Consider the following 15,174-nt stretch of genomic DNA (forward strand, 5'->3'; position numbering starts at 1 on the left):
TCTGATTAAGAATAGGTCATGCGAGATTTGAATGGGCCAAAGGGTCCGACATGTAGAGAAAAATTTGATGTGTCACACTTAATTCCTTTGCATATAGAGAGCGTGTAGGAATGCCACCCGATAAGAGAATTGTGCTTGAGCACAACAGCGAATATTTGGGTCCTTTTTTCTGATTTTTAGAAGAAATTACTGTTTTACAGTATATAGGACTTCATAGATATTTCATTTTGTTTCTTTCTGTAAATTGAGATATAGTGTGAGGCTGATGGCAGAATATTGAGTATGGTCCCAGAGTGAATGGTATGAAAATAGGAAAGGATGTATTTAAGAGTGGGTTTGGTTTAAGGAACTCATTGCGTTTGGTGTTTAAATGGCCTAAATGTTGGTTGACACAGGGACACTTTTGGGCCAAAGGGTATGTGTCCCACTAAAGGGTGTACTTGGCTCCATATAGAGTGCATGTAGGAATGCCACCCGATACAAGAATTGTGCTTTAGCTCTGCAGTATCTCTGTCCCCTCTTCCTACTTGTGGAAATGGTTGTTTTATTGCATATAGTACTGATATTTTGTGTCCCTAGTGTGTATTTATTGGCATGAATGTGTGTGTGAGAAAGAGAGAATGATGGAGTGTGTGATAGAGGAAAAGAGAGAGAAAGAGATAGAGAGCATGTGAGTGAGAGGAATCATGCATGCAAAATATCAAAACCGGCACAGGCTATATGAATATGAGATGGCTGATGTTAAATAAAGAAAAAAATCTCACAATACATTTTAGTTCTTTTGTTTCTTTATGAGATTTCTTAAAAGAGAACATTTGGGAAGAGTGTGTGAGAGTGAAAAGAGTGTGAGTGAGTAAGTGAAGACCTAGATCAGTTTAGACATATGAATTTTCGAGAATTTCTTTTCTTCAATGAATCCCTTACCTCCCTTCACTCCTAATAAATTAAATCAGTTTACATTTTTCTTCTGTTAAATATAGTATGCCTACTACTTAAAAATGAGTGAAAAAGTGTAAGAAAATGTCAATAAATAAATAAAAAACGGATTTTTTAAAGAAAAATTGACAATATGCATGTTCGAAAAGGTTTAATGTTCTCCTTAGAAGAAACTAATTTTCAAAGAGTGTCGGGACCGAATTTAGAGTCTCTGAGACCTGATCCCACCTGAACAATACAACATTGATGAGCGCTGTGTCGACTTTCATCATGGCGACCGCTCCCCTTGATGAAGGAACTAAGTATTCTTTCAAACTGGGTTCATCTCTGATTTTTTTTAATACAAATGAAAGAAAATACAATATTCACTGAAACTGTTTATATCCCAATTTTCTCAACCTTTTCCATTTGTTTTTATGATACAATTGTAATTTGAAATTAAACAACATTTAAAATTTTCATTATACTAATTTAATTCAGTTTGAACAGTGTATAAAAGGCAAAATTCTAAATGTTTTCGTTTGATAAATGATCATCGATTACTTGCACAGTTGTGTACATAAAATATTAAAATTTATTTTTTTAGGCAATTTTCACATAATTACAAAAATTTTATAAAAAAGAACAATTTTAATGATATCTTGATTCTTATTTTTCCATATCAACATGAAATGATCTCATCGCCTTGGAAAAGAATCCTGGAAAAAATAAACATTCAAGTTATAAATCATTTTCTAAGGTTCTTAGCTAGATTCCCCCCCCCCATGTCATGACTGTTGAATAGGAAATGTAAACATGTCTACAAAGTTTACACGACAGATGAAAATGAAATGTTCCTTTAGATATCAAGCAAATTTTGCACATTTTACAGATTCAAGGGTAGTGTTTTTTTTTAATTCAGATAAAATCGTGGGAAATACGAACCATGAAAGGTATAAGAAGGAAAACATAAAATACTCCTTCAGAAAATAATAGAAATAGTTGCAGTGAAGTATTTTTGTCCCATCCACCACCCTGCCCTACTTAGGGAGACATATACCAGCGGACCATGCCAAACAAAAAATGGGGGGAGGGAAACAGAAAAGGGAAATGTTTGAGCTTATCGTCCTCCTTGGACCTTTCTTTATAAATATGAGGCTTTAGGAGGGCATGGGAATTTATTTTCCTTATGTTTAATTTATCCTAAGCTAATGGGTCTCCCCTTGCTTGTTTCTTTTTACATTTTTATTATTACTATTTTTATTTTTTTTTAAATGGTTGTGACTAGTATGTCTATGTCTATTTCCTGTCTCACTAGTATGTGAGGAGAAGAATCCAACCTGGACTAACCTTATGAACCTATTAAAGTGAATTATACCTTTAATTAAATAATTATAGATAGATAGATAGACAAATAAATATAGATATAGATACATGAATAAATAAATAGATAAATATGCACTGTACATTTGACGGCCAAGAATTTTTATGCTTAATACTATGGGTGCCTGGAAACAGTTTAGGTCCTGAACAAGTTTGCTTAAAGTTGGGGGCCAACGGTAGCAGAAGAGGGCTTTTAGGTATTCTCTTTCTGGAAGTCTACAAGAGAGAATTTTGCCGTGCACGTCATCATCCACATTGCATTGGGGCTTAAAAGGCTATTGAACCTTTTGAATTTAAAGAGGTATGCCAAGAAGTTGCCATGTCTGTACAAGGCTTGCACGGCCTAGAAACCCAGAGACACCTAATTCGCTCATATCCTCTCCTCGATACGGTGGATTACTGGTTGGGATATTTAATAAATTACGGTAGTGTGTATCGCATTCTTTGCTGTTGTGTTCGAAATTCAGATGGCTCAAACCTAGTGAGCCTTACAGAGTGTGTACATGGCAAAACTAAATGCCGTATCCCTCACGGCAAGCATGATCAAAATAAAAATCACAACTTTTCTTTATTACGTACCAACTCACTCAGAACCTCAGAAGAAGAGCCTCTGTGGATCCTTTAATAAATAAGATTAAAGAACAATTAAAGTGTCTTTTGTGTGAGTGGCGAAGGGCTGATGGTGAAATACAGCGTCACCATTGCCCCTCCAACAGTGTGTTGATGCCCCCCTGCCATGTTTAGGGTTGACGGCAGAATATTTATAAAAGTTCTCCATTGACCCTAATTTAAATTAGCTTATTACTATGTGTAGGTCAATCAAGGAATATCGAATACTCCACCGACCGTCCAGAATGAGTGCAATGTGCATAGGTGTGAATGTATTTATTTGTGCGACTGAATATAGGTGGTAGTTTTAGGCTAGATTATATTTTGCATACATCGGGGGCTGAAATGACCTAGTTGTCGAAAGCCTTCATTTGAGACTAACTGTGTTGGTTGGGAAGCGATGATCTACTGAGCATCTGGCTTAAGGGGAATACTAGTGACCCAGGTGCATAACAGGGTAAGTGAACTCTCCTGAGGTACAGACCATAGTGCCAGCACATTGCGGAGGGAAGAAAGTCCAACAGTTAAAGAAAATGATGCAGTTGGGAAGAAGGTTGTGGATTCCCGGCCATATAGCGGTAGCCAGGAATGAAGAAGCAGACAGGACGGCCAAAGATGCTGCTGGAAGACCCAACGAAGCTTCCCAACCTGTACGCCCGGTGAATTTATATGGGTCAAGTAAAAGGAGAATGGACAAACTGTTGGGCCATAAAAGTAGATATAACCCTGCTCAATTGTAGCAGGTTAAGAAAGGCACTGTTCCCTCATCCACAGAAAACGGATCAAAAAGGGAAAAGGCCTTACTGACAAGATTACACATAGGTCATACAAGAATAACTCACAGGAATCTTCAGTCCAGAAAGCGAATGCTTAGATGCCCGTTATGCAAGAATAAAATAACTGTCAAGCACATTATCAATTGGAGAAGGCTTGACGTATTTAAGCAATATTTTGATACATTGTCAGACCTGTCCATAGTCTATGGCAGGGGTCGGCAACCTGCGGCCCTTTGCAACTTTTTGCGTGGCCCGCCAAAGCCCAATATAATTTTAGGAAAAATCAACAAACTTAGAGCGTGAGCGTGCCGAAATGTGGCCGGTGACAAAAATGCGCGCTAACAGAAGCATAGTGGGAAACCTATTTTACTGCGCGAGTTTAATCTCCACTCCCCATAATAATATTTATACTTGTATATGATATAAAAGCACTATTTAAGTTACATTTGAATGTGCGGCCCGCATCAAAAATTTTATTTTGAAAATGGCCCGCCGTCCAAAAAAGGTTGCCGACCCCTGGTCTAGGGGCACGACAGCAGGCACATATCGTTGTTCTGGTATCTCAGGGATATAGTGTTTGTGTTGTGTGACTGTGTTGTGTTTATGTTAATTTAATGGAATGAATGTAATTTATTAGTGTGAAAGAAAGGGGTTGCTTAAGCCCGAGGAATATTGAGGAGTGAATGTGTCCAGACTTCTTTGTATGTGGTAATGTGTATATATGTATTGTATATTTTATATCTATTCTGTAGTTGATAGTCTGAGGATAAACAACAGGCTAGCATTTCAGGATATCGACCTAGTTGTCGTATAAAAGTAGAGAATTGGTAACAGATCGAGATGACCAAATAACTGAAAAATACGCGTGAAAGACCAGAAAAAAAGTGCAAACATGCAGAGTGCTGGTGATGACCTAAGTTGCTTATCGGCCCCTATCAAAACATACAAACAAATTAATCATTTAATCATACCATAGGATTGTTAAAAAAAAAAAATTCTCGCAAAAACAGGCCTTTAACTTCGAATGATTCTCAAATGTTCATAGGAGAGGGTTTGAATTTGTTGCTCATCTGAAAAAATGACCTTCTCAACTCTAGAATCGGGGCTGCCTCTTTTTCTAAGCCATTCTTTCCTACAAAAATAAAAATTTATTACAAATTAATAATTAAAATTAGTAATAATGTATGATGTTTTGTGTACTATGATATGTTTTCAACATTTCTTTTTTTGTTTGCAGCATTATGATTGAAATTAACATGCCTGATTTCATTTTCTAGTTTTTTTTGGTTACTTTTCAGCGCTTTTCCCAAAGTGAATTTAGGTTTATAATAAATCTGTTGATTGATTTTGCATTGGTAAATTGCATTACAAGTTTTAGGGGCATTTAACTGTTATTATTCATGTCAATTTCAACTTTATTTGGGCCTAATACGATAGCAAATTGTTTTATAAATTTATGTTGTATAGTATCAAAACTAATTGTTAATTGTAAAATTTGATTGAGCCAGTTTTTTGTGGTATTTTAGTAGAACTTTATGGTATTTAGGTAAACTAGTTTTGATTTGATCTCATTGGCTTGGAGAGCTTTTAGAGCTTCCTGGCTATCCAATCTTATGTGCATATGCAATGTAATAATTACTTTAATTAGTAATTTGGCTTGAAAGGTGGTTGTGGTCGAGCCGAGGGTCATTCAGTGCTTTCATTTCGCATCTTTCAGCCCATATATGACAGAAGAGCTCCAGTTTTTTCTTCTTTTATTTTTCATTTGTTCTCTCTTTTCAATAGTTTTATTTTATTTTATTTATTTATTTATTTTCTAATTCTAGTATTTTCTCTGATGCATCAGTTTTATCAATGTGAGTCAGTTAAATGCTGTCAAATATTTTGTGAATGCCAGTGTTTGTTTGACGCTTTCTTTCTATTGGCCGATGAATTCTCAATTTATCTTGAGGAATTTTCCATTGTGACTGGAGTCGCATGCCATTTTTGATAATTTCAACTTCTACATAAATAATTTTTTAAAATAAAATAAGCAAAATTTATATACAGATATAATTCAATTGTTACTTACATAATTGCCAATTTAGGCACAAGACCTTGAAGCTCTCCAATAACCGTGTTCTTTGGTGAATGCTTTATGTATCCAACAAGGCCTAGACGTTCGGCTTCTCTAAATGCGTGCTATATAAAAAAGAAATTTAAAAAAAAAATTTAAAAAAGAAGCGTCTTCAAAAATGTATTTAAAAAGTCCTTGGAGCCATTCAATACTTACTGCTCGATAAAATACACCTGAAATGTAAAAAGAAGTTATTTAGATGGAGTAATCGACTCTCAATGTTAAAGGTTTGTTGTAAAATTTTTTACAAAATTTTTATAATATATTGATTTTGACTGATTTTTTGAAATAAGTCCGTACATAAAATGTTTCACTCTTTTTTACCAAATGATTGAACCTCAATAAGACATCCCTACTTGCTCCCTGTAAGGGGCCTGAGGTGTGCCACTCCTCGACCAAGTGGTACAGTGAGCAGCCTTTACAAGGAAGATCTAAGTCTACCCCGAATACAATCGGGTAGTGGCCACCTCAAGTGGGTGAGCATGATCCCTTCCTTGCGTTTTAGACCATAGGTGGGACATCGTTAAGCTGTGCTCTTGATATGCAAGAGCTTCTCAGACAATCTGCTGCCCATGTTCTTTTATTGCATTCATTACTGTTCATCCAGCTGTTCACCATCACCGGGTCAAACCACAGTGGTTTTGCCTAAAGAGCAAGACGTCCCAGCATTTGCCACCTTGCCTGCATGTCTATTGCCCTCCAGTCTAACATGACCAAGTACCCAGACGACTCCCACCATTTTAACAAGGTGCTTGAACTGAGCATATCTCCCTAATAAGAGCACTATAGAGCACATCAGTACTATATACTTAAAAAAAAAAAAATAAAAAAAATAGAAACAGGGACGACCTAAATACTCACTGCTGTGCTCAAACACTATTCTCATATTGAATGACATTCCTACCACTCTCTTATGGAGAGGCACCCTTCAATTAAATGGAACACAAACCTTGCTCTGCCAACCTTTTGGGCCAAAATCTGTGTATGTGTCCAAGTGTTTGCATGGCCTATTCTTAATAAGGTGAAGGTGACTCTTCTTCTACGATTCTCCGAAAGCCATCTATGATTACGGATGGTTAGGGGCCGTCTGTCGATAGAAATAGATGTAAGACTTCTCTGCTGATCTGGCCCTCTGATGATGTCTCTTACTTTTAATCATGTTTTTTAACGCATTTTTAGTGTCAGAGGGTCGGATCATGGTGGTTAAGTCCAGAGGTTGGGACGTCACAGCTTTAGCAGCTTTGTCTGCCTTTTCGTTACCCTCCAGTGTGACCAGGTACCACGAACACAACCACTGTTTTGCTGAGATGCTCCATTTCATGGTATCTCTCAAACATGAGCACAAGGGTCGATGGGGAATCTGACATGGACAGCAGTAACCACACTGAGGGAGACTGTGCAGAAGGTAGGCAGAACTACCATCGTCTCGAATCACCCCAAGCGTGTGCCAAATCGCATGCGATTCTGCTGTGTACACACCCTCACAATATACCGCACACGCCATACTGTCACCAGTCTTAGTGTGCCGAAAACAGGTGTACCTCAATCTAAGTTCCAAGTACTTAGCTCGGTAAAGGTATTGCAGAGTTGACAATGTGGCTAACATGGTGAAATCACCCCAAACGAGAAAGGCCAAAATGGCCCAGTCGGCCAGTTGCCAATGTCATCCCTGTCCTCCTTAAAGCTTTGCTGAAACATATTCCTGGAAGTTGCGTTCTGATCTGAGCCGCTAATATATTCTGTTGTACTTAGGATCACATCTGAAAGTGGATGTCCTGTTTTAGCCAGGAACCCAGCTGCATAGCATTAGTTTGTATGTCAGCACCCCCAGCTCGCAGCATAGGCTAGCCGGAGCATTGTATCCTCAGTGCTTTATATGCTTTTTAGGTCTTAGCTAGGACGATCAATTACATTTTATTTCATAAATTGTTTCTTTCTATGTTTGATAGTCTTTGTGAACATATTTTTTAGTCAAAATATTTAACGAAAAAATTGTTATCGTGTTCGATCCCGTTTCTGGATCAATCTTAAAACTATTATTTTATTTATGAGAAATGAACGCCCAAATGAAAGAATTCAAGTTTATCTGTATTTTTATTTTTATACCAAATTAATTTAATTTATGATAAACAATTTCTTACCTTTAACCGTTCCAAAAACTTCGAATTTCATGGTAGCCAGTTTGGGGCCGGACATTCTAGGAAGAGCCTCTTTTGAAAGCATTGTTTAATGGTGTTATTGTCAAAAATTTGAAATCAATTTGTTTTTGAAACCAGAAAAAAAATATTTTTGACAGATATTTGATATTATTTTTTTGATTTTATATGTTTTTTTAAAGATTTTTATCTGGATATTTATGAATTTAACGGAGAACAAAATGGTGCAATAGTAACCTAAAAAAAATTGGCGAACAACACGACAGAAATTATGCTTTTTCGATTCAAATATCGAAGAAAGCTCAAACGGAATAACGTTCAAAAATAATAATCGATTTATGAAATTTTATATTTGAGTTAAGCATAAATAATCGGGCGTTGTGCACAGAGGGGCAAAAAAACTGAATTTAAGCATGACATTTAAGGAATGTACGGCATTTTGTTTCAAATAATTTTTACAAAAAAAAAAATGTGTGGTGATTAGTGACCGTTAATCGATATTTATTTAGAAATCGTGAGATGCGATCTGGTGTGACGTATGTAAGCACAAAATAGCAAAATCTCACTGGCACCCTCGACACGACACGCAAGAATGGCACAATCACACAGAAGACAAACACTTTGAGTGAGTAGAAATACTTTGATTGAATATATAAATTCACTTTTCCACATCCAAAATGTAATTGTTATATGTAAACAATGTTTGTAAATCCCAGGCCCTGAAGATGATCTCAATAAAGATCGAAACGTTGGCACGATAAAGAAAATGTTTTTCTGAAACCTACATCACACCAGACCGCATCTCACGATTTCTAAATAAAGATTTTGTTAATTTTCAATCTGGCTTCCGAAAATTTCATAGTCGTGAGACAGCCTTCTCAAAATCTCAGATGATATTCACCTAGGTATTGGTGATAATAAGTGCACTATTATTGTTATAATTGATTTTTGCAAATGTATTTGGCTCCGTAAATCATCATTTTCTTACTTACAAACTGATATATTTTTTCGGTTCTTATCTACTGTCTGACTGAGTTCAAAGAGTTAAACTTCAAATCCCCTTTTCTTTCTCAATTTCAGCTGGTGTACCCCAAGGTTCTATTCTTGGAACTTTACTCTTTTCCATGTTCCTAAATGATGTTTCATTACTTCTTAAATTCTCCCGATTTTATCTACAGTGGACTATCGTTATTCGTAGGGGATATGTACCAAGCACCACTGCGGATAACGAGAACTGCGAGTAATAGAAAATGGATTGAATTTGAATTCAGACTTCAAAGCATTTCCTTTTATCTGCATACCAGTCAGTCACTTTCTGTATCGTGTGTGCTTATCGACATTGTTATGTAACAAAAATACAATGCACGGTAACAAAGTTTATCCCGCAAACAATATGTACATAAATCAACAGGCATGCACCTATACATAACATCACATGGTAGCTCTGTCAGGAGGAACCAGAGACATTGGCACATATCCTTTCTGAATGTGAAGTGTTAGCCCGGTTAAGGTGCACTCCGGTAAAGTAATTCTCACACTAAAAGAGGTGAAGAAAGTTCTTGTGAGAAAAAGTGTACTTTCCAAGGTATGACTATAATCTACAAGAGTTCCATAATAGATCTATATAGGTGGACTGGAGGAAAGAATTTTTTAAATCCTTAATCAACCCTCCAAATTTAAAAAAAAAAAAAAAGCATGATATTGAAACAAATGAGAAAAACTTATTAGGGCATAAAAAAATTAATTAAATTCCACGGAAGTAGATGGTGATGAATCAGTGAAGTTGCTCTTTCAGCTTTTTCAAAGAAAATTGTTATAGGAGGCTGCTTTGTCTGGTTTTTCAACTTGGAAATTTCGTTGGAGAGGGTCCATTGCTTGAGTTAGTAGACTTGTAACATTCATGCCTGCCGTTCCACTATTGGATCATATTCTACAATTTTCTTTTCCAAATTTTAAGCTAATTGAAAGATTTTGCTAAATTTTTCTATTGTTTGGTGAAGAGTTGGTCTCAACCAAAAACCTTAGATAAAAAGAATAATTAAATAAAATAATTAATATTGTCAATTATGACCACTAAACAAATACAATTTAAATTAATTATTAATGAATTAATGGGAAGAGTGAGATTGTTTTAGCCTGCAAAATTTGATATGTTGGGTTCAATTTTTGATACCTGGAGATGAATTTCGGGCTCAGCCTCTAGTCAGCTTCGGTATTTAGTTTTGTTGGCTGTATAGATAGAAAATCCGGATTCACATAGCTAAGTTCTGGCAAATTGAAGAACAGGTTTTGCTTTTTCAACGAGCGGTTGAAATTTTTTTTTTCCAGCTGTGGAGAAAAAAGTGGGTACGTTTCGGACTCGAAAGTAGATTTCGATGTAGAGTCTGAAGTAATGTCTAACGAACATTCATATTCACTTAAAGATAGACTGGTTGGCTTTGTCGAAACTGAAAACGGTTTAACCACCCATTCATGGTCTTGCAGCATTGTATCTCGAGCTGTTGAGAAGTAGTGCTCAAAGGACATTTCCAAACTTCGAATGTGGACGGGAAACACTCCTCAACATATTCAACCCAAAACTGGATTTTTCTTTTGAAGGCGCGAACTTTGTGATTAGCATGAAGTTATTACTTCTTTTAATTATTAAATTAATCCATATTTGTTTAATGGTTATAATTGACGATATTAATTATTCTTTTTATGTGAGGTTGAGATGAAAAATTATTGAAAATATGGCAAAAAGAAATAAAATTCAAACGATTGTAGTTTGAGATGAGGAGTTGGTGTCCAAGTGGATCGAAGACACGATAGCTCAACTGGTAGAGCAGCGGCGTATTAGCCGAAGGTCGTGGGTTCGAATCCCGCTCGTGACACTAATTTTTCATCTCAACCAAAAACCTTACTTAAAAATAACAATTAATTGGAAGGAACATTGCCATTTCTCATAATTGAATTGGTCAATGTGACATGTGGTCCATCAACGTAGATAAGACTTCAAAACTTAATTTCTGTAATCCTGAAAGAGCTTTCCCACGATTCAGCCACCTCACGTCTGTACGGAGAAGCAGGGAATGATAAAGGTTTCTCATATTGTCACATAGTATTGTGAAAAGTCATGACTTCAATAGCCGCTACTTGATATAATTAATAATTTGAACAGACTCGTTTAACTTTATTTCAAATCCAGTATCGAAAGTGAAATAGGCCGGATCATGTATAGATTAACCAGTTATGTTGAACCAGCTCTGGGTCTACTTGTGGATTTTTGATGCTTCTCAAAATTGTTCCTGCTTTGGGCCATCTTCAGTGAGGAACCGTTGACCCCAAGGCATATAAAAGTAGACTTGTGATCACTGACTCGCAGTCTAATTAACAACTTCAGCAATCAACTTCAATTATAAATACAAGTCTTCTTGTGGATGATTGTATTTTGGAGTTAAACTAGGAAGTGATATTTCGAATACTGTTTGTTCAAACTGACCCTTTTCAAACTGACAGAATAATCTCATCGACGTCAGTAATTACATCAAGTTGTACTAAATTTCAAAATTTCAAATAAAAATTGTACCATCCTGGGAAAAATATATTTTGGAATTGTGGCCAAATGCTGGAAAACAATAAATAACAATAATTCATTATTAATTCTCATCACATGAATGAGATTTGTTTTTAAGACCAATTTTCTAATGTTGTTCCATAATGACTTAGGTAGTACGTTATGATCGAGCATTTTATGAAAAGTACTTTTCTATTATTTTTGGTATAGATTTCTTGCTTTATTTCTTAAAATTTTAAACCTAGATAGGTCCAATTTTAAAAACATCATGAATGATTCTTCTTTTCTTTTCCTAATTTCCTTTTTTCTTCTTTCTCTTTTTGCTTTACTTTCTTAATATTATTAATGTTTTTGTATTTAGATTTATATAAGCTAAAATCTGCACATGTATTTACATATATACACACATATACAAAGTTGAGTCACTTCTTGTAGTCCACCGGCAATTCTAACATTTGTAGTTTATAATATATTTTTGGCAGTTGAGAATCATCCACCCCGAATGATGTCAGTCCAGGGTCAGACCTCGGTCTTATCCGACCAGCCATCGAGGTTGGGCTCCGGGAGCTATCAACATCTAGGTTTCAGCTCCCAATGCAATCACTCCAAATTCAAACCCATTCACACTCACATTCACTCTAACATATTCTTTCTCATTTATATACCGTTCTCTCACGAGGTGGAGTATTTGGCATTCCTCCATCACCCTCTACACATATAGCTAATCTAATTTAGCTGGGGTACTCAATATTCCACCATTAGCCCTCTACTTATTCACGCCAATAAATATATTCAATACTAAATTTATTTATATGATATGTACTGCTTTAAGCCCTATTTATTTGTACCTTTAAAATAAATAAATAAAAAATAATAGTGTAAGACAGCATAGCAAGCAGTTTATTTCAAATGAAACTTCTGAACAATTTCATAAAATCAGCTTTTATAATGCATCATTTCTTGGTGTAGTCGGTTAGATGTGATTGCTCATTGTCTACATAACAATTGTGCTAGTTAGTAAATCTAAATTTGTAAATATAAATTTACTAAAGAAAATCATCCGTAAAATCAAAAATTAAAAAAAAGGTTTTACCATTAAAGAAAATAAGTATGAGGTATGAAAGTTGCATGATTTATCATAAATATTTTTAGTATGAATAAAGGGTTTTGTTATTTAATTGATTATAAATCTGTTGTTTTTTTCCCGTGATAAAGAAAGAAGTGTTTATGTAAACCAAGTTCTGAGTCAATAATCAACAGCTAAGTCATCAGATTATTTTTCTTATTTAAGTAAACCAGTCGAATTCCTTTCCTTCATTCCTTCTGTGTTGTTCATCTTGTTCGAACTATTTTTACAGTCTAACGCGATGTTGGGTTCAAGTCAATCTAAGAGCATTGCTTCAAAGAGTGAAGAGCCTGAAGGAAAAAAGGACTTGGCCAGCAACTTATCGAGCCAAGAGGGTAAGTTTGACGATTCTGGAAGTCTGTCGTTTCTTGAGTCTGCGATTCCGGATCGGAACATTTCACAAAACCCGTCTACAAGCAGAGCTGCCACTGAGGAAGGGGAGTCGGCTCGCAAAGAAAAATTGCTCATAGGCTTTTTGGGCCTTGATAAAATGGGCAGTATAATAGTGCAACGATTGATAAACAACGGTTTTTCAGTGTTCATCTGGGATTACAGCAAGTGTAAGACGGAGGAGCTTTCTGTGGCTGGGGCAACAGCTTTGGACGGCGCCTCACACGTTATTACTTCTGCAGACATTATAATGTCGTGTTTCGACGATCCGGCTATCGCTGGACGAGTTTTTGACCAATATGTAAATCCTTTTATAAAAGAAGAAAAAGGTTTTGTGGAATTGTCAAGAATCGACAATCTCGAATCCAAATGTCATTATGACGAAATCAAAGCAAAAGGAGGAAGATATCTGGAAGCGCAATTGCTCGGTAGTCCGAATGAAGTTGAAAACAGCACTATTTCTCTTGTTTGCGCTGGGGACAATAGTCTCTGGGAAGAATCGCATGTCATATTCGAGTGTTTCGTTTCTGTGGATTTTTTTTATGGGCAGAAAGTCGGATACGCAACCAACATGAGCTGCATTTATCAACAGTATTATGGGATCTGTTTAGCCGGATGGGCTGAAACTCTTTCGCTCGCCAAAAAACTGGGCATCAAATTGTCGGATGTTTTGAAAGTAGTGAGTACAACAAAAAAATGTAGCCCTTTTATTGTGGAAATGGGAGAAAAATGTTCAGAACTCCTCTTTGAAGAAGACAGCCAGGCATTAGAAACTGTGAAGTTAGACATAAATCATGCTTTGCTGAAAAGTGATTTGTGTAAACATCCTATGCCAATCACTGCAATTGTCAAGGAGATATTTAAGACTGGAAATGAGTCCAAAAAGGCTGAAGATAAAAAATTCTTAGAATCTAAAAAGTAAGAAATTTTAATATATTTTTTAAAATAGATTTTATATACTTATAATTTTGAATAGAAATTAAAAGTTTAAATGTTTTGTAAAATGTAAAAATGTGTATGCTTACAATAATAATAAATAAAATTAAAAATTAAATGATTTTTTATCTTGGAAAAAAAAATCACAATTTATTATACTTATTTACCTAGCTCCCTTCCAAGCCAAAATTTTTGAATTTTATAAATATATTCAATTATAGTTGTTTTTGTTGTCATGGGTTGTTTTTCATTTTCATTGAGGTGTCAGCCAAGAAAGAGAAAAGACTAAAGTTCATTAAAGATTATTTTGGTGTGGCTACACCCGCTTTGGACCAAAGCATCAGACCAAAATTATCACTAAAGACCAAATTTCAGGTTCATCCTGAAGTTGACAGATAAATCTCACAAGAAAGAAGACTTTTTAAAAATAAAATGAACACTATTGGACCGTATTTTGTAGATGTATTCACTGAATATGGCTCTAAGAGAACCAAAACATTTAGAAATATAGTTTAAAAAAAAGTTTTCTTTCTTCCAAGTGGAAAGAATGATGACATGAACAAGTAACAAAAATATTTAATTATATATATTATTATTAAGTTTTTCTTTCATCAGTCGTTTTCCATTTTTGTAACTTTTTCATCGAGGTGCAGGCCAGGGAAGAGAAATATTGCAATTTGGTTGTTACAGATCATTTCGTATGCCTAGATATGCCTAAACCATCAGTCCAAAATGACCAGTAATGACCAAATTTCAGGTTCATCCCATAGACAAGAAAGAAGACTTTTTTGACAAGACTATCGTGTTATGACCAAAGTCTGATTTTATTACTTAAAAAGAGAATAAGGGTATAAATACAAACAAATCAAGCACATGAGGCCAAATTTACAACAGTCCAAACAAATGGTAAACCAAAATGGCATGTGGACGAGAAGCCCTAATCGCAAAACTTACTGCTGAATTTCCTTACAGGTTTATACATATTTTATAAGGGAAAATAAATCATCATTTGCTACAAAATGATAATATGAACCAAGAAAATAATAATAATTCATCAGAAGAAACATCCTGCCACAGAAACGATAAAATTGACTTGCCTGATGTGGCTAAAATAATCTAGATAATTATCACAATTCCTCCTTCCTCTTTCTTCTTTTGTTCTTTTCTTTTTATATCCAAGGTTGGTGTTATAATTTATGAATTGAATGAAC

At 35.3% G+C, this 15,174-nt stretch overlaps 2 protein-coding genes across 2 annotated transcripts; one reads left to right on the forward strand and one right to left on the reverse strand.

The window, feature by feature from the left end:
* Positions 1-1,319: 1,319 nt before the first annotated feature.
* On the reverse strand, positions 1,320-8,219 carry LOC106673161 (acylphosphatase-1-like). Its single transcript, XM_014405175.2, has 5 exons — positions 7,941-8,219; positions 5,956-5,972; positions 5,755-5,864; positions 4,655-4,815; positions 1,320-1,634 (listed from the first exon to the last, which is right to left on the reverse strand). The coding sequence occupies exons 1-4, from the start codon at positions 8,020-8,022 to the stop codon at positions 4,698-4,700; spliced, it is 327 nt and encodes a 108-aa protein (XP_014260661.1). The 5' UTR covers positions 8,023-8,219; the 3' UTR covers positions 1,320-1,634; positions 4,655-4,697.
* Positions 8,220-12,829: 4,610 nt separating this feature from the next.
* Positions 12,830-13,952, forward strand: LOC106673160 (putative oxidoreductase GLYR1 homolog). Its single transcript, XM_014405174.2, has one exon. It carries the CDS (start codon positions 12,879-12,881, stop codon positions 13,947-13,949), a length of 1,071 nt encoding a protein of 356 aa, XP_014260660.1. The 5' UTR covers positions 12,830-12,878; the 3' UTR covers positions 13,950-13,952.
* The last annotated feature ends 1,222 nt before the right edge of the window (positions 13,953-15,174 follow it).

This window comes from Cimex lectularius, unplaced genomic scaffold (genome assembly GCF_000648675.2).
Source record: "Cimex lectularius strain Harlan isolate CLEC.00 unplaced genomic scaffold, Clec_2.1 scaffold201, whole genome shotgun sequence".
Classification (NCBI taxonomy): Eukaryota; Metazoa; Arthropoda; class Insecta; order Hemiptera; family Cimicidae; genus Cimex; species Cimex lectularius.

Coding starts and splice junctions, on each gene's coding strand:
- LOC106673161 (XM_014405175.2), bottom strand. CDS start 8,022: ATGCTTTCAAAAGAGGCTCTTCCTAGAATGTCCGGCCCCAAACTGGCT. Junction 4,816..5,754: donor GTGCCTAAATTGGCAATTAT/GTAAGTAACAAT, acceptor TTATTTTTGTAG/GAAAGAATGGCTTAGAAAAA.
- LOC106673160 (XM_014405174.2), top strand. CDS start 12,879: ATGTTGGGTTCAAGTCAATCTAAGAGCATTGCTTCAAAGAGTGAAGAG.